At 50.1% G+C, this 19,295-nt stretch overlaps 1 protein-coding gene across 2 annotated transcripts; it reads left to right on the top strand.

The window, feature by feature from the left end:
- The first annotated feature begins 2,487 nt into the window (after positions 1–2,487).
- LOC140367910 (zinc finger protein aebp2-like) lies at positions 2,488–18,850 on the top strand. Of its 2 annotated transcripts, none has more exons than XM_072454687.1 (9): positions 2,488–3,043; positions 4,376–4,520; positions 5,599–5,706; positions 5,906–6,089; positions 8,696–8,820; positions 11,089–11,156; positions 14,722–14,835; positions 18,312–18,340; positions 18,652–18,850. In XM_072454687.1, the coding sequence occupies exons 1-8, from the start codon at positions 2,502–2,504 to the stop codon at positions 18,322–18,324; spliced, it is 1,299 nt and encodes a 432-aa protein (XP_072310788.1). In that variant the 5' UTR covers positions 2,488–2,501; the 3' UTR covers positions 18,325–18,340; positions 18,652–18,850. The 2 variants fall into 2 exon arrangements, with proteins under 2 accessions (XP_072310788.1, XP_072310787.1); XM_072454686.1 differs by having other exon boundaries at positions 5,596–5,706.
- The last annotated feature ends 445 nt before the right edge of the window (positions 18,851–19,295 follow it).

Below are 19,295 nucleotides of genomic sequence, written 5' to 3'. Positions count from 1 at the left end.
ATTATGACTTATTATGACTCATTATGACTTATTATGACTCATTATGACTTATTATGACTCATTATGACTTATTATGACTCATTATGACTCATTATGACTCATTATGACTCATTATGACTTATTATGACTCTTTATGACTTATTATGACTCATTATGACTTATTATGACTCATTATGACTTATTATGACTTATTATGACTCATTATGACTTATTATGACTCTTTATGACTTATTATGACTCATTATGACTTATTATGACTCTTTATGACTTATTATGACTCATTATGACTTATTATGACTCATTATGACTTATTATGACTTATTATGACTCATTATGACTTATTATGACTCATTATGACTTATTATGACTTATTATGATTTATTATGACTCATTATGACTCTTTATGACTTATTATGACTCATTATGACTTATTATGACTTATTATGACTCATTATGACTCATTATGACTTATTATGACTTATTATGATTTATTATGACTTATTATGACTCATTATGACTTATTATGACTCATTATGACTTATTATGACTTATTATGATTTATTATGACTCATTATGACTCTTTATGACTTATTATGACTCATTATGATTTATTATGACTCATTATGACTCTTTATGACTTATTATGACTCATTATGACTTATTATGACTCATTATGACTTATTATGACTCTTTATGACTTATTATGACTCATTATGACTTATTATGACTCATTATGACTTATTATGACTCATTATGATTTATTATGACTCATTATGACTCTTTATGACTTATTATGACTCATTATGACTTATTATGACTTATTATGACTCATTATGACTTATTATGACTCATTATGACTTATTATGACTCATTATGACTTATTATGACTCATTATGACTCATTATGACTCATTATGACTCATTATGACTTATTATGACTCTTTATGACTTATTATGACTCATTATGACTTATTATGACTCATTATGACTTATTATGACTTATTATGACTCTTTATGACTTATTATGACTCATTATGACTTATTATGACTCTTTATGACTTATTATGACTCATTATGACTTATTATGACTCATTATGACTTATTATGACTTATTATGACTCATTATGATTTATTATGACTCATTATGACTCTTTATGACTTATTATGACTCATTATGACTTATTATGACTCATTATGACTTATTATGACTCATTATGACTCATTATGACTCATTATGACTCATTATGACTTATTATGACTTATTATGACTCTTTATGACTTATTATGACTCATTATGACTTATTATGACTCATTATGACTTATTATGACTTATTATGACTCTTTATGACTTATTATGACTCATTATGACTTATTATGACTCATTATGACTTATTATGACTCATTATGACTTATTATGACTTATTATGACTCATTATGATTTATTATGACTCATTATGACTCTTTATGACTTATTATGACTCATTATGACTTATTATGACTTATTATGACTCATTATGACTTATTATGACTCTTTATGACTTATTATGACTCTTTATGACTTATTATGACTCATTATGACTTATTATGACTCATTATGACTTATTATGACTTATTATGACTCATTATGACTTATTATGACTCATTATGACTTATTATGACTTATTATGATTTATTATGACTCATTATGACTCTTTATGACTTATTATGACTCATTATGACTTATTATGACTTATTATGACTCATTATGACTCATTATGACTTATTATGACTTATTATGATTTATTATGACTTATTATGACTCATTATGACTTATTATGACTCATTATGACTTATTATGACTTATTATGACTCTTTATGACTTATTATGACTCATTATGACTTATTATGACTCATTATGACTTATTATGACTCATTATGACTTATTATGACTTATTATGACTCATTATGATTTATTATGACTCATTATGACTCTTTATGACTTATTATGACTCATTATGACTTATTATGACTTATTATGACTCATTATGACTTATTATGACTCTTTATGACTTATTATGACTCTTTATGACTTATTATGACTCTTTATGACTTATTATGACTCATTATGACTTATTATGACTTATTATGACTCATTATGACTTATTATGACTCATTATGACTTATTATGACTTATTATGATTTATTATGACTCATTATGACTCTTTATGACTTATTATGACTCATTATGACTTATTATGACTTATTATGACTCATTATGACTCATTATGACTTATTATCTTTAGTGTGTTTTATGGTTCATTATGTGTAAATGTCATTGTGGTTACAGTAGAAAAGGACCAAGAGACTCTCGCGGGTCAGACTCGCAGTTCTGACCTTTTACACTAAAGCAGATCTCAGGCTCAGGCCGAGCATCCTCCTCACACACGATCTGTGGCATGGCGCATGACGTCACGCGCTCAGACCCCTGTTGTGCTTGGGACGCGGGGCCCATGCGCGGGGCCCATGCGCGGGGCCAGAGAAAGGACACACTCAAACTTTGAGCTCGGAGTTCACGAGACGCGGAGGAAAATGCCCCAGATCTTAACCAAAAGTCCGTACGACAGTCCCGAGTCCCCCGCGGCCGTGGAGGCGAGCACCGGGGCCCCCGCGAGCACCGGGGCCGCGCGCACCGGGGCCGCGGGCACCGGGGCAGAGCCGGACACCGACGACTCCTCACCGGAACCAGGCAAGGACGGCCACGGGCCCGGGCAGCGCGGGCACGGTCCGGAGCACGGTCCGGAGCACGAGGCTCGCTCCAGAACACGGCTCCTGGACACGGGCTCTGACCCCGCGGAGGAAGAAGAGCCCGAGAAGGGCCCCGCGCAGGGCAGTCTGGCGAGCAGCAGTGACGGGCCCCCAGAGGGCTCCCGGGTCCCGCTGGACTCCGAACAAAGACTGAGGCCGGGGGGGTCTGCGGAGCGCACAAAGACAGAGAGAGCCAGCCCCGGCAGCGTGGCCCCGGACACCAGTGCAGAGGGGCCTCCGGGGCCCGCGGAGCAAGACAGGTCAGTGTCCGACCGAGTAGTTTCGACCAGAAATGATCGAAAGTGTAAAAGTTTTTGTTGCTGGGGAAATCCGACTTAAAAGTGGTCTGAGCCCCCAGGAGCCCCCAGGGGCCCCCAGGAGCCCCCAGGGGCCCGCGTGTCCCTGTGAACTCTGAACTCTCATATTACTCATGTCAATCATAATGGTTTGTACTGTAAAACTGAACACGATGTTGACTTGTCATGTGATGTTTTGGTTCAAGAGGATTGTCCAATCAGAGAGCAGAACGAGCCTCTCACGACCTACAGCTTCACCTGAACAGGCCTGAACACACCTGAACACGAGCCACGGCCTGAACACGAGCCACGGCCTGAACACGAGCCACGGCCTGAACACGAGCCACGGCCTGAACACGAGCCACGGCCTGAACACGCCTGAACACGAGCCACGGCCTGAACACACCTGAACACGAGCCACGGCCTGAACACACCTGAACACGAGCCACGGCCTGAACACGAGCCACGGCCTGAACACGAGCCACGGCCTGAACACGAGCCACGGCCTGAACACGAGCCACGGCCTGAACACGAGCCACGGCCTGAACACGAGCCACGGCCTGAACACGAGCCACGGCCTGAACACGCCTGAACACGAGCCACGGCCTGAACACACCTGAACACGAGCCACGGCCTGAACACACCTGAACACGAGCCACGGCCTGAACACGAGCCACGGCCTGAACACGAGCCACGGCCTGAACACACCTGAACACGAGCCACGGCCTGAACACGAGCCACGGCCTGAACACGAGCCACGGCCTGAACACGCCTGAACACGAGCCACGGCCTGAACACACCTGAACACGAGCCACGGCCTGAACACACCTGAACACGAGCCACGGCCTGAACACGAGCCACGGCCTGAACACGAGCCACGGCCTGAACACGAGCCACGGCCTGAACACGAGCCACGGCCTGAACACGAGCCACGGCCTGAACACGCCTGAACACGAGCCACGGCCTGAACACACCTGAACACGAGCCACGGCCTGAACACGAGCCACGGCCTGAACACGAGCCACGGCCTGAACACGAGCCACGGCCTGAACACGAGCCACTGCCTGAACACGCCTGAACACGAGCCACTGCCTGAACACGCCTGAACACGAGCCGTGGCTCCTGCTACTTCACTCCTTACCTCGGCGTGTGTCGTGTCCCGCGTGTGACGTGTCCCGCGTGTGACGTGTCCCGCGTGTGACGTGTCCCGCGTGTGACGTGTCCCGCGTGTGACGCGTCCCGCGTGTGACGCGTCCCGCGTGTCCCGTGTGTGACGTGTCCCGTGTGTGACCGCAGCTTGTGTCTGGTGCTGGAGCAGAAGAGACCAGTCGCTCCCCTGAACTACTCCTGCTGCTGGGACCTGTGTGGACTGCCCTTCCCCTCCAGCCCTGACCTGGCTGACCACCTCCGGGACGGACACGTGGACGTCCAGAGAGGAGGGGTGAGAGAGTGCACTCACAGCTCATGTTTGGACTTAACTAAACGACTCGTTATCAATGCCACAACAATTCTTTATTATTAGCAATTTTTATGATATTTTTGCTCTTACAATGATAATGTCCTGAATAATCACAATGATCCATAAACTTCCACTGAGGGCGTGTCATGTCTCTGACCCTCTCGTCCTCCAGCAGGTGTTGGTGTGTCTGTGGAAAGGGCGTGTCATGTCTCTGACCCTCTCGTCCTCCAGCAGGTGTTGGTGTGTCTGTGGAAAGGGCGTGTCATGTCTCTGACCCTCTCGTCCTCCAGCAGGTGTTGGTGTGTCTGTGGAAAGGGCGTGTCATGTCTCTGACCCTCTCGTCCTCCAGCAGGTGTTGGTGTGTCTGTGGAAAGGGCGTGTCATGTCTCTGACCCTCTCGTCCTCCAGCAGGTGTTGGTGTGTCTGTGGAAAGGGCGTGTCATATCTCTGACCTTCTCGTCCTCCAGCAGGTGTTGGTGTGTCTGTGGAAAGGGCGTGTCATGTCTCTGACCCTCTCGTCCTCCAGCAGGTGTTGGTGTGTCTGTGGAAAGGGCGTGTCATGTCTCTGACCCTCTCGTCCTCCAGCAGGTGTTGGTGTGTCTGTGGAAAGGGCGTGTCATGTCTCTGACCCTCTCGTCCTCCAGCAGGTGTTGGTGTGTCTGTGGAAAGGGCGTGTCATATCTCTGACCTTCTCGTCCTCCAGCAGGTGTTGGTGTGTCTGTGGAAAGGGCGTGTCATGTCTCTGACCCTCTCGTCCTCCAGCAGGTGTTGGTGTGTCTGTGGAAAGGGCGTGTCATGTCTCTGACCCTCTCGTCCTCCAGCAGGTGTTGGTGTGTCTGTGGAAAGGGCGTGTCATGTCTCTGACCCTCTCGTCCTCCAGCAGGTGTTGGTGTGTCTGTGGAAAGGGCGTGTCATGTCTCTGACCCTCTCGTCCTCCAGCAGGTGTTGGTGTGTCTGTGGAAAGGGCGTGTCATATCTCTGACCTTCTCGTCCTCCAGCAGGTGTTGGTGTGTTTGTGGAAAGGGCGTGTCATGTCTCTGACCTTCTCGTCCTCCAGCAGGTGTTCGTGTGTCTGTGGAAAGGGTGTAAAGTCTACAACACTCCGTCCACCAGTCAGAGTTGGCTGCAGAGACACATGTTGAGCCACAGCGGGGACAAGCCCTTTAAGGTGAGTCTCAAATACTGTCAAATCCAAAATATTGACCCAGCAGGGGGCCACACTGTGGGGGCCAGACTGTGGGGGCCACACTGTAAAGGCCCCTGAATCCAGCACGTACAAAGGGCCCTTAACCAGAGTCTTGTTCTTTACTCTGGATGTCCCCTGGAGACTCCTCTGTTGTGACGTCGTGTCCTTGTCCCTTGTGCAGTGCCTGGTCGGAGGATGCACTGCCACTTTCTCCTCTCAGGGGGGTCTGGCCCGCCACGTGCCCACCCACTTCAGCGACCACAGCTCGTCCCGAGTGCCTGGTCACAGCAGGGCTAAGGACGAGTCCCCGTCCAAGGCCGGCTTGAAGCGGAGGAAGGCCCGGAGCCGGCAGCGGCGCTCTCTGCGTAAGTGCACTTCTCTGCACTCCAAAGGTTAGATTATACTTCATGCTTCCCAGGCTGCGGTGCGCGGACCACCAGGGCCCCTCCTCCTCGCACGGGTAAACCAAACCTGAAAGGACACAAACAGAAACAAACAAACACATCAACAATAATAAACAATAACCACAACTTGAACTCGATCAATATGTCTATTTCAAATTCAGTCTAAATATCATTTTTCCATTTGCCTGATGTCTGTCCCTGTCTCAGTCCAGTCCTTGATCGTTGGTGATGTTTTGTCTTTTTCCCTATGCCAAAAGTACACCCCTAAAGTACAGCCCAAAAGTACAGCCCAAAAGTACAGCCCAAAAGTACAGCCCAAAAGTACAGCCCAAAAGTACAGCCCAAAAGTACAGCCCAAAAGTACAGCCCAAAAGTACAGCCCAAAAGTACAGCCCAAAAGTACAGCCCAAAAGTACAGCCCAAAAGTACAGCCCAAAAGTACACCCCTAAAGTACAGCCCAAAAGTACAGCCCAAAAGTACACCCCAAAAGTACACCCCAAAAGTACAGCCCAAAAGTACAGCCCAAAAGTACAGCCCTAAAGTACAGCCCAAAAGTACAGCCCTAAAGTACAGCCCAAAAGTACAGCCCAAAAGTACAGCCCAAAAGTACAGCCCAAAAGTACAGCCCAAAAGTACAGCCCAAAAGTACAGCCCTAAAGTACAGCCCAAAAGTACAGCCCAAAAGTACAGCCCAAAAGTACAGCCCAAAAGTACAGCCCAAAAGTACAGCCCAAAAGTACAGCCCAAAAGTACAGCCCAAAAGTACAGCCCAAAAGTACAGCCCTAAAGTACAGCCCTAAAGTACAGCCCAAAAGTACAGCCCAAAAGTACACCCCTAAAGTACAGCCCTAAAGTACAGCCCAAAAGTACAGCCCAAAAGTACAGCCCAAAAGTACAGCCCAAAAGTACAGCCCAAAAGTACAGCCCTAAAGTACAGCCCAAAAGTACAGCCCAAAAGTACACCCCTAAAGTACAGCCCAAAAGTACAGCCCAAAAGTACAGCCCTAAAGTACAGCCCTAAAGTACAGCCCAAAAGTACAGCCCAAAAGTACAGCCCAAAAGTACAGCCCAAAAGTACAGCCCAAAAGTACAGCCCAAAAGTACAGCCCAAAAGTACAGCCCTAAAGTACAGCCCAAAAGTACACCCCTAAAGTACAGCCCAAAAGTACACCCCTAAAGTACACCCCAAAAGTACACCCCAAAAGTACACCCCAAAAGTACAGCCCAAAAGTACAGCCCAAAAGTACACCCCTCCAAAAGTACACCCCTCCAAAAGTACACCCCTAAAGTATCCATGTATTGTGTTCATGGCAGGCCCTGAGGCCCGGGGTTTTTCCAACCCATGACTTAACCACACCCACTCACTTAACCACACCCACTCACTTAACCACACCCACTCACTTAACCACACCCACTCACTTAACCACACCCACTCACTTAACCACACTAACTCTTCCTCTCTTGACCCGCCCTGACCTGCGGCTGGGGCAGGTGCGGCTGGGGCAGGTGCGGCTGGGGCAGGTGCGGCAGGGACAGGTGCGGCAGGGACAGGTGCGGCAGGGACAGGTGCGGCTTAAGGCGATGCAGCCGGTGAAAAGCAACTGCCACGGCTTCATGGACTACAAAGTCCAAATGCATGATGGGAAACGCAGTGCTCTGATCAGAAACATAACGTCTGTCGTAAAAAGTCTGTTCTTTAAGTATTTAAAGGACGATGTTTGTAAAAGAGTGTGATCCTTGTCCAGGACAGCAGGGGGCGCCAGGACAGCAGGGGGCGCCAGGACGGCAGGGGGCGCCAGGACGGCAGGGGGCGCCAGGACGGCAGGGGGCGCCAGGACGGCAGGGGGCGCCAGGACGGCAGGGGGTGCCAGGACGGCAGGGGGTGCCAGGACGGCAGGGGGCGCCAGTGAGACAGTGAAACTATTTTTTTACTTTAAATTTGTATCTGAACATTGGACCAAAATCGTCACATTATTCGTCCTCCAAACGAGCCCCAATGTCATCAGACGTCCCGCCCGTCCTCCCACCCCTCCCCCTGCCCGTCCTCCCACCCCTCCCCCTGCCCGTCCCCCTGCCCGTCCTCCCACCCCTCCCCCTGCCCGTCCCCTCGCCCGTCCTCCCACCCCCTCCCCCTGCCCGTCCCCTCGCCCGTCCTCCCACCCCTCCCCCTGCCCGTCCCCTCGCCCGTCCTCCCACCCCTCCCCCTGCCCGTCCCCTCGACCGTCCTCCCACCCCTCCCCCTGCCCGTCCCCTCGCCCGTCCTCCCACCCCTCCCCCTGCCCGTCCCCTCGCCCGTCCTCCCACCCCTCCCCCTGCCCGTCCCCTCGCCCGGCTCCGCTCCAGATCCATTGTACTCGTGTTCACCTCCATCTGACTCTGCAGAAAGTAAATCAGGTCTAACTTCAGTACAGAACGTGAGGGCCACGCCCTCTTATGTCTGCCCTGTGTGAGGAAGAGTAAAGGCCACGCCCACGTTTCTTGTATGTTTATAATATAGTTCTGATTTGTCTGACCTGGTTCTGGACATGATGGCGCCTCTTTGCACGCTCTCCTCTCTATCTCGCAGCTCGCCCGCACGACTTCTTTGACGCTCAGACGATGGACGCCATTCGCCACAGAGCGATCTGCCTCAACCTGGCGACCCACATCGAGAGCCTGGGCAGCGGGCACAGTGTGGTGTTCCACAGCACGGTACAGCCCCACACGCCCCTTTAGGCTCCCCCCACACGCCCCCTTTAGGCTCCCCCCACACGCCCCCTTTAGGCTCACCCCACACGCCCCTTTTAGGCTCACCCCACACGCCCCCTTTAGTCTCCTCCCACACGACATTGAAAAACGGATTAAACGATGTCTGTGGGGACGAGGGACGATGTCCCAAAGTCCTCTGTCCTTAGAACCTCCTTCTGCAGGAAAAACTAGCTCCTTGGGAGAAAGTGGAACTCCTCCAGGTTTCTAGAGTGAAGGAGAGATCTGACTCTCACAGGAGGACGCGAGAGAGAACCAGTCAGGAGGAGAACCAGCTCCTCAGGAGGAGAACCAGCTCCTCAGGAGGAGAACCAGCTCCTCAGGAGGAGAACCAGCTCCTCAGGAGGAGAACCAGTTCGTCAGGAGGAGAACCAGTTTGTCAGGAGGAGAACCAGCTCGTCAGGAGGAGGAGAACCAGCTCCTCAGATGGAGGAGAACCAGCTCTCCTCGGGAGGAGTTCCAGCTCCTCGGGAGGAGTTCAGGAAGAGAACCAGCTCCACAGGAAGAGAACCAGCTCCACAGCTCCACAGGAGGAGAACCAGCTCCACAGCTCCACAGGAGGAGAACCAGCTCCACAGGAGGAGAACCAGCTCCCCAGCAGGAGAACCAGCTCCCCAGGAGGAGAACCAGTTCAGAGTTGCTGCTAGGGCAGCGGAGCTGAAGCTGTAGGTTTATATTTCTGTTATAACTGGTCTGACAGTCATTTCAAAGAGGAACGTTTTAATCCTGGACTTAAATGAAGAGACTGTGTCGCCTCTTTAACATGGACAGAACTCTACCTCCTACTGTGCTTTTAGAGACTCTTGGGACCACCAGAAGGCCAGCATTTAGAGAGTGAAGAGCTCTGATTGGATGAGATGGTTCTATAGCATCTTTGAGGTAGGAGGGGCCATGTCATTTATGGCTTTGTAAATCAGGAGGAGGAGTTTAAATGTGATTCTAAACTGGACAGGAGCCAGTGAAGAGACTCCAGCACCGGTGTAATGTGCTCTCTTCTTTTAGTTGCTGTTTGTAATCTTGCTGCTGCATTTTGAACCAGTTAAAGCTTTTTATGGATCTTTTAGGACCTGCTGTGAGCAGGAGTTACAGGAGAATCTAGACGTTACAAATGCAGGAGACGTTTCAGCTTCACTTTTAGGCCGGATTCTTCTGATTTGATCTTTATTACACAGACGAAAGAGTCTGTTTTACAGACTTGATTTACATGAGCTTTAAATGAGAGCTCCTGGTCCAATCAGACTCTGAGGTTTCTTACAGTCGAACTGGAGGCTTCAGTGAGGCTATCTGCACAATGACCTCCAGCACAATGACCTCCAGCACAATGACCTCCAGCACAATGACCTCCAGCACAATGACCTTCAGCACATTGACCTCAATGACCTCAGCACAATGACCTCCAGCACAATGACCTCAGCACAATGACCTCCAGCACAATGACCTCAATGACCTCCAGCACAATGACCTTCAGCACATTGACCTCAATGACCTCCAGCACAATGACCTCCAGCACAATGACCTCCAGCACAATGACCTCCAGCACAATGACCTCAATGACCTCCAGCACAATGACCTTCAGCACATTGACCTCAATGACCTCCAGCACAATGACCTCCAGCACATTGACCTCAATGACCTCCAGCACAATGACCTCCAGCACAATGACCTTCAGCACATTGACCTCAATGACCTCCAGCACAATGACCTCCAGCACAATGACCTCCAGCACAATGACCTCAATGACCTCCAGCACAATGACCTTCAGCACATTGACCTCAATGACCTCCAGCACAATGACCTCCAGCACATTGACCTCAATGACCTCCAGCACAATGACCTCCAGCACAATGACCTCCAGCACAATGACCTTCAGCACATTGACCTCAATGACCTCCAGCACAATGACCTCCAGCACAATGACCTCCAGCACAATGACCTCAATGACCTCCAGCACAATGACCTTCAGCACATTGACCTCAATGACCTCCAGCACAATGACCTCCAGCACAATGACCTCCAGCACATTGACCTCAATGACCTCCAGCACAATGACCTCGGTTTGTTCAGGATTAAGAAGCAGATCATTTAGTGTCCTCCAGGTTTTTATCTCCTTCACACAAGCACTAAGTCTGTCTGATCATGTGACCTGATCATGTGACCTGATGTTTATAACTGTAAATATGTCTTTATAACTGAACATCATGAATCATGTGACAGGTGATCGCCCGGAGGAAGGAGGAGTCTGGGAAGGTCAAAGTCCTGCTGCACTGGACTCCTGAGGACATGTAAGTCTTTATGTGGACTCCTCCTGAGGACATGTTAAGTCTTAATGTGGACTCCTGAGGACATGTAAGTCTTTATGTGGACTCCTGAGGACATGTAAGTCTTTATGTAGACTCCTCCTGAGGACATGTAAGTCTTAATGTGGACTCCTGAGGACATGTAAGTCTTTATGTGGACTCCTCCTGAGGACATGTAAGTCTTTATGTGGACTCCTCCTGAGGACATGTTAAGTCTTTATGTGGACTCCTCCTGAGGACATGTTAAGTCTTTATGTGGACTCTTGAGGACATGTTAAGTCTTTATGTGGACTCCTCCTGAGGACATGTTAAGTCTTTATGTGGACTCTTGAGGACATGTAAGTCTTAATGTGGACTCCTGAGGACATGTAAGTCTTTATGTGGACTCCTCCTGAGGACATGTAAGTCTTTATGTGGACTCCTCCTGAGGACATGTAAGTCTTTATGTGGACTCCTCCTGAGGACATGTAAGTCTTTATGTGGACTCCTGAGGACATGTAAGTCTTTATGTGGCTGTAGCTCCATGTGCTGTAGCTCCATGTGCAGCAGGTCCATTTTCTGTAGCTCCATGTGCAGTAGCTCCATGTGCTGTAGCTCCATGTGCAGTAGCTCCATGTGCAGTAGCTCCATGTGCTGTAGCTCCATGTGCTGTAGCTCCATGTGCTGTAGCTCCATGTGCAGCAGCTCCATATGCTGTAGCTCCATGTGCAGCAGCTCCATGTGCTGTAGCTCCATGTGCTGTAGCTCCATGTGCTGTAGCTCCATGTGCTGCAGCGCCATGTGCTGTAGCTCCATGTGCAGCAGCTCCATGTGCAGTAGCTCCATATGCTGTAGCTCCATGTGCAGTAGCTCCATATGCTGTAGCTCCATGTGCAGTAGCTCCATATGCTGTAGCTCCATGTGCAGTAGCTCCATGTGCAGCAGCTCCATGTGCAGTAGCTCCATGTGCAGCAGCTCCATGTGCAGTAGCTCCATGTGCAGCAGCTCCATGTGCAGTAGCTCCATGTGCAGTAGCTCCATGTGCTGTAGCTCCATGTGCTGTAGCTCCATGTGCTGTAGCTCCATGTGCAGCAGCTCCATGTGCTGTAGCTCCATGTGCTGTAGCTCCATGTGCTGTAGCTCCATGTGCAGCAGCTCCATGTGCAGCAGCTCCATGTGCAGTAGCTCCATGTGCAGTAGCTCCATGTGCTGTAGCTCCATGTGCTGTAGCTCCATGTGCAGTAGCTCCATGTGCAGTAGCTCCATGTGCTGCAGCTCCATGTGCAGTAGCTCCATGTGCAGTAGCTCCATGTGCAGTAGCTCCATGTGCTGCAGCTCCATGTGCTGTAGCTCCATGTGCAGCAGCTCCATGTGCTGTAGCTCCATGTGCAGCAGCTCCATGTGCAGCAGCTCCATGTGCAGCAGCTCCATGTGCAGCAGCTCCATGTGCTGTAGCTCCATGTGCAGTAGCTCCATATGCTGTAGCTCCATGTGCAGTAGCTCCATATGCTGTAGCTCCATGTGCAGCAGCTCCATGTGCTGTAGCTCCATGTGCAGCAGCTCCATGTGCAGTAGCTCCATATGCTGTAGCTCCATGTGCAGTAGCTCCATATGCTGTAGCTCCATGTGCAGCAGCTCCGTGTGCTGTAGCTCCGTGTGCAGCAGCTCCATGTGCAGCAGCTCCATGTGCTGTAGCTCCATGTGCTGTAGCTCCATGTGCAGCAGCTCCATGTGCAGTAGCTCCATGTGCTGTAGCTCCATGTGCAGCAGCTCCATGTGCAGCAGCTCCATGTGCTGTAGCTCCATGTGCAGCAGCTCCATGTGCTGTAGCTCCATGTGCTGTAGCTCCATGTGCAGCAGCTCCATGTGCAGCAGCTCCATGTGCTGTAGCTCCATGTGCAGTAGCTCCATGTGCTGCAGCTCCATGTGCTGTAGCTCCATGTGCAGTAGCTCCATGTGCAGCAGCTCCATGTGCTGTAGCTCCATGTGCAGCAGCTCCATGTGCTGCAGCTCCATGTGCTGTAGCTCCATGTGCAGTAGCTCCATGTGCAGCAGCTCCATGTGCTGTAGCTCCATGTGCTGTAGCTCCATGTGCAGTAGCTCCATGTGCAGTAGCTCAATGTGCTGCAGCTCCATGTGCTGTAGCTCCATGTGCAGCAGCTCCATGTGCAGTAGCTCCATGTGCAGCAGCTCCATGTGCAGCAGCTCAATGTGCTGCAGCTCCATATGCAGCAGCTCCATGTGCTGTAGCTCCATGTGCTGTAGCTCCATGTGCTGTAGCTCCATGTGCACTAGCTCCATGTGCAGTAGCTCAATGTGCTGCAGCTCCATGTGCTGTAGCTCCATGTGCAGCAGCTCCATGTGCAGTAGCTCCATGTGCAGCAGCTCAATGTGCTGCAGCTCCATATGCAGCAGCTCCATGTGCTGTAGCTCCATGTGCAGCAGCTCCATGTGCTGTAGCTCCATGTGCTGTAGCTCCATGTGCAGTAGCTCCATGTGCTGTGAGCAGTGGGCGTGGTTAGGAAATGACAGTTCTGCTGGTTTGAGCCTCATTCACAGAGAAAGATGCAAAAGGCTGAATGAATGGAAGGCAGGGTCAGAGGTTAGAGGTCAGGATAGAGCAGGACCTGGGTCAGGGGTCAGAGGTTAGAGGTCAGGGTCAGGGTAGAGCAGGACCTGGGTCAGGGGTCAGAGGTTAGAGGTCAGGGTCAGGGTAGAGCAGGACCTGGGTCAGAGGTTAGAGGTCAGGGTAGAGCAGGACCTGGAGCCTCTCAGTCCACGGGGGAGGAGAGGAAAGTGCTTCTGGCTCCGCCCCTGGGCGTGGCATCACAGGTTCCTGAGGTTTAAGAACATCTGCTGTTCACTGTCACACTAATGTCGAGGCCTCTGCTGTCGGGGCCAGGGGCCAAACTCGGGGCCAGGGGCCAAACTCGGGGCCAGGGGCCAAACTCGGGGCCAGGGGCCAAACTCAGGGCCAGGGGCCAAACTCAGGGCCAGGGGCTGTGCAGCCAAACTCAGAGCCAGGGGGCAAACTCAGGGCCAGGGGGCAAACTCAGGGCCAGGGGCCAAACTCAGGGCCAGGGGCCAAACTCAGGGCCAGGGGCCAAACTCAGGGCCAGGGGCCAAACTCAGGGCCAGGGGCCAAACTCAGGGCCAGGGGCTGTGCAGCCAAACTCAAGGCCAGGGGCCAAACTCGGGGCCAGGGGCCAAACTCTGAGCCAGGGGCTGTGCAGCCAAACTCGGGGCCTGGGGGTCACGGGGTGAAGGGGAGTGACCTGCTAAAATAGTCAATGTAAAATTCACCAGAAAACAAGAAATCACTTCAGATTTCTTCAGTTTTCTGGGGGCGGAGTCCAGTGCTGCCTCTGCCTTTGAGCAAAGCACTTGAATGTTGAACTTTGTCCTTTGAGGGACTCCAGGGTCACTCCAGCTGATTGAGCATGGGTTGTTGTGGCTCTAGGGTCTCAGGGTCACTCCAGGGTCACTCCAGGGTCACAGGGTCACTCCAGGGTCACAGGGTCACTCCAGGGTCACAGGGTCACTCCAGCTGATGATGTTGTTGTGCTCGCAGACTGCCGGACGTGTGGGTGAACGAGAGCGAGCGCCTCCAGCAGAAGACACGTGTGGTCCATCTGTCCAAACTGCCCACAGACACGGCTGTGCTCCTGGACCCCAACATCTACAGGTCAGATCCTGAGCTCCTGACCCCAACATCTACAGGTCAGATCCTGACCTCAACATCTACAGGTCAGATCCTGAGCTCCTGACCCCAACATCTACAGGTCAGATCCTGACCTCAACATCTACAGGTCAGATCCTGAGCTCCTGACCCCAACATCTACAGGTCAGATCCTGACCTCAACATCTACAGGTCAGATCCTGAGCTCCTGACCCCAACATCTACAGGTCAGATCCTGAGCTCCTGACCCCAACATCTACAGGTCAGATCCTGACCTCAACATCTACAGGTCAGATCCTGAGCTCCTGACCCCAACATCTACAGGTCAGATCCTGACCTCAACATCTACAGGTCAGATCCTGAGCTCCTGACCCCAACATCTACAGGTCAGATCCTGAGCTCCTGACCCCAACATCTACAGGTCAGATCCTGACCTCAACATCTACAGGTCAGATCCTGAGCTCCTGACCCCAACATCTACAGGTCAGATCCTGAGCTCCTGACCCCAACATCTACAGGTCAGATCCTGACCTCAACATCTACAGGTCAGATCCTGAGCTCCTGACCCCAACATCTACAGGTCAGATCCTGACCTCAACATCTACAGGTCAGATCCTGAGCTCCTGACCCCAACATCTACAGGTCAGATCCTGACCTCAACATCTACAGGTCAGATCCTGAGCTCCTGACCCCAACATCTACAGGTCAGATCCTGAGCTCCTGACCCCAACATCTACAGGTCAGATCCTGACCTCAACATCTACAGGTCAGATCCTGAGCTCCTGACCCCAACATCTACAGGTCAGATCCTGACCCCAACATCTACAGGTCAGATCCTGAGCTCCTGACCCCAACATCTACAGGTCAGATCCTGACCTCAACATCTACAGGTCAGATCCTGAGCTCCTGACCTCAACATCTACAGGTCAGATCCTGAGCTCCTGACCCCAACATCTACAGGTCAGATCCTGAGCTCCTGACCCCAACATCTACAGGTCAGATCCTGACCTCAACATCTACAGGTCAGATCCTGAGCTCCTGACCCCAACATCTACAGGTCAGATCCTGACCTCAACATCTACAGGTCAGATCCTGAGCTCCTGACCCCAACATCTACAGGTCAGATCCTGACCCCAACATCTACAGGTCAGATCCTGAGCTCCTGACCTCAACATCTACAGGTCAGATCCTGACCCCAACATCTACAGGTCAGATCCTGACCCCAACATCTACAGGTCAGATGAGAGGTCACTGTGTTTCATGACCTGGGCTCAGTCCAGTTATGATTGAAGTTTTTCGTTGTAGAAATGACTTTTTGATGATTTTGTCTCGATTCTTGAATGAAAATGTCATGATTCCATTTGATGTAAAAGAGCTAAATCTAATGAAGTTGAACATGTTCCATCCTGAGCATTTACCACATGACTAATGGTCTCTTACATCATCACTTTGGTTTACGTGGTCAATACCATAAGTTATACATCATTTTAAAGATTATTTTCTCAACAAAACGAATGTCATTGATTTACATTGAATAATTTGCCCCAAGAAGCAATTGCCAATAGTTTGTGAGAAAGTCTCAACTTTTACAAACTCACGTCCTGTTTGTGTTTATGACAAAACAGCTTTAATTCTGTTCATTCTTCTGCTCAGTCTGTCCGTAAAGAACCATCGAACAACAATATACACTTGTATTTTTACTGAAGTTTTCACATTTCCAGATATTGTCAAGTAAACAAAGTTTTCTTCTGTGATGATGGTCAGGATGAAGCTCGTCCAGAACAAATGACCTGTTTGACTTATAAGATGGTGTTTGGCATCGATCTTTTCTTCAGACTGTTTCCTACAGAATGAGACCATCCACTGTCCTCGGGTTTGTCCTCTACAGCCTCCGGGGGGAAAAATGCGCCGCTTCCGACGCGCAAAACTAACTTGTTTTTAGCCCTTAGCCACTGCTTATTCTAGCCAATAAGAATAGCTTTAGAATGCGGGGAGGGACTTAGGGGTCCCACACGCAGAATCCTCTGTATTTTCGTGCGTAACGGCTGTAAAGAGACAGATTTTTGGGCAGGAGGCGACTAGATTTTACGCATAACATTTTCTGATTTTATTCGCCTTTTGGACGTGCATTTTGTTAGATATATGTATTATTATACCAATACAAAAATAAAATAAAAATATTATATTTTTTCACCTCTATATGGGAAATTCATGGTAAACTCATATTGACACATTTTCACATACATTGTTGTTGTTAGCAGTCATAGTATTAGTGGTTCTACAAAACATCAACATGTTTGTTTTATGATCATAAAGGAGCTAAAACTGTAATAAAACAGTTTGGCACATATTTGGATCACTTGAATATACTTTTTGATACAAAAAGGTCAAAGCACCAAAATGCTTCTGTTCTAGAGATGTGGAACTTACACAGTTGTTGTCATGACAACAGCATAAACACAATGAAGTCTGTCTTTAGGACATTTACAAATGGACAATATTCAGGCGAGACTAAAAAAGGATGTTTGGTTTATGTTTGTGCTTCTGTAGTGTGAGTTCTGAAGCCCTGACAGTGTGACATGTGCACATCTGCAGAAACTAGAAGGCCTAAGCTTTCCCATGATGCATCACACTTGCATGTGAAACGTAAGATCCTCTTTTAATAAGCAATGCCATTTGGGTCCAACCAGTGTGCACAGGACCTAAGAGGTGGATGGAAACAGGTTAAAAACATTTAAATCATGGGAGCGTCTAAAGGGAGCGTCTTAAGGGAGCGTCTTAAGGGAGCGTCTAAGGGAGCGTCTAAAGGGAGCGTCTAAGGGAGCGTCTAAAGGGAGCGTCTAAAGGGAGCGTCTAAGGGAGCGTCTAAGGGAGCGTCTAAAGGGAGCGTCTAAGGGAGCGTCTAAGGGAGCGTCTAAAGGGAGCGTCTAAGGGAGCGTCTAAGGGAGCGTCTAAAGGGAGCGCCTAAAGGGAGGTGTCTAAGGGAGCGTCTAAAGGGAGCGTCTAAGGGGAGGCGTCTAAGGGAGCGTCTAAAGGGAGCGTCTAAGGGAGCGTCTAAGGGAGCGTCTAAGGGAGCGTCTAAAGGGAGCGTCTAAGGGGAGGCGTCTAAGGGAGCGTCTAAAGGGAGAGTCTAAAGGGAGCGTCTAAAGGGAGCATCTAAAGGGAGGTGTCTAAGGGAGCGTCTAAAGGGAGCGTCTAAAGGGAGCCTCTACAGGGCCGAAACTGCCCTGTTATTCGGTGCCGCGGCTCTGCAGCCACGCCCCTGCAGCCACGCCCTTAAATCATATGTAAATTGCACAACTGAGTCAAAACATGTGGCCCGCGGGCCCCATCCAGCCCCCCAGACGTTTTATTCCGGCCCGCCCAACATTTCCATATTATGGACATAAGACACTTATGTCTTATGTTACTGTGCGTGTCCTCTGTGTGTGTCCCTCTGACTGTGTCCCTGTGTCTCTGAACTTGCCCTTGTCTCGTTCCAGGATGTTCTTCTGAAGCTCCAGTGTCCTCAGTGGCGCCCCCTGAAGCTGTCCCCCCTGAAGCTGTCCCCCCTGAAGCTGTCCCCCCTGAAGCTGTCCCCCCTGAAGCTGTCCCCCCGAAGCTGTCCCCCCGAAGCTGTCCCCCCTGAAGCTGTCCCCCCTGAAGCTGTCCCCCCTGAAGCTGTCCCCCCGAAGCTGTCCCCCCGAAGCTGTCCCCCCTGAAGCTGTCCCCCCTGAAGCTGTCCCCCCTGAAGCTGTCCCCCCTGAAGCTGTCCCCCTGAAGCTGTCCCCCCTGAAGCTGTCCCCCCTGAAGCTGTCCCCCCTGAAGCTGTCCCCCCTGAAGCTGTCCCCCCTGAAGCTGTCCCCCTGAAGCTGCTCTGATCTGTGAAACTGCTGTAAATACTCTCATGTTTAATATATTTTTCTACTTTTGTATTCACACTGTTGTAGATAGTTTTTCTTTTTTTAATAAAAATGTGAAACGTGTGATCATCGAGCTGGACTTGTTTTGTGGACTCATTAAAGACAAACTCTCACTCCGAGACGTACGTCTGTTTGTGTGGAGGAGACACGGTGAGGAGAGAGGAGACACGGTGAGGAGAGAGGAGACATGGTGAGGAGAGAGGCAGGAGGAGACACGGTGAGGAGAGAGGAGACACGGTGAGGAGAGAGGAGACATGGTGAGGAGAGAGGCAGGAGGAGACACGGTGAGGAGAGAGGAGACATGGTGAGGAGAGAGGCAGGAGGAGACACGGTGAGGAGAGAGGAGACACGGTGAGGAGAGAGGAGACACGGTGAGGAGAGAGGAGACATGGTGAGGAGAGAGGCAGGAGGAGACACGGTGAGGAGAGAGGAGACACGGTGAGGAGAGAGGAGACATGGTGAGGAGGGAGGAGACACGGTGAGGAGGGAGGAGACACGGTGAGGAGGGAGGAGACATGGTGAGGAGGGAGGAGACACGGTGAGGAGAGATGAGATATGGTGAGG

The sequence above is a fragment of the Eucyclogobius newberryi genome, unplaced genomic scaffold, assembly GCF_026437365.1.
Source record: "Eucyclogobius newberryi isolate DKJ021-1_F unplaced genomic scaffold, fEucNew1.0.hap1 SCAF_2, whole genome shotgun sequence".
Classification (NCBI taxonomy): Eukaryota; Metazoa; Chordata; class Actinopteri; order Gobiiformes; family Gobiidae; genus Eucyclogobius; species Eucyclogobius newberryi.
Note: the sequence above shows the minus strand (reverse complement) of the source record. Positions and strands in the feature narration are given on the sequence as shown.

Excerpts from the sequence above, each read along its gene's own strand:
- LOC140367910 (XM_072454686.1), top strand. The coding sequence starts at position 2,502 with ATGCGCGGGGCCAGAGAAAGGACACACTCAAACTTTGAGCTCGGAGTT. Across the intron at positions 6,090-8,695 it reads CCGGCAGCGGCGCTCTCTGC|CTCGCCCGCACGACTTCTTT; the intron begins GTAAGTGCACTT and ends TCTATCTCGCAG. Across the intron at positions 8,821-11,088 it reads GTGTGGTGTTCCACAGCACG|GTGATCGCCCGGAGGAAGGA; the intron begins GTACAGCCCCAC and ends ATCATGTGACAG.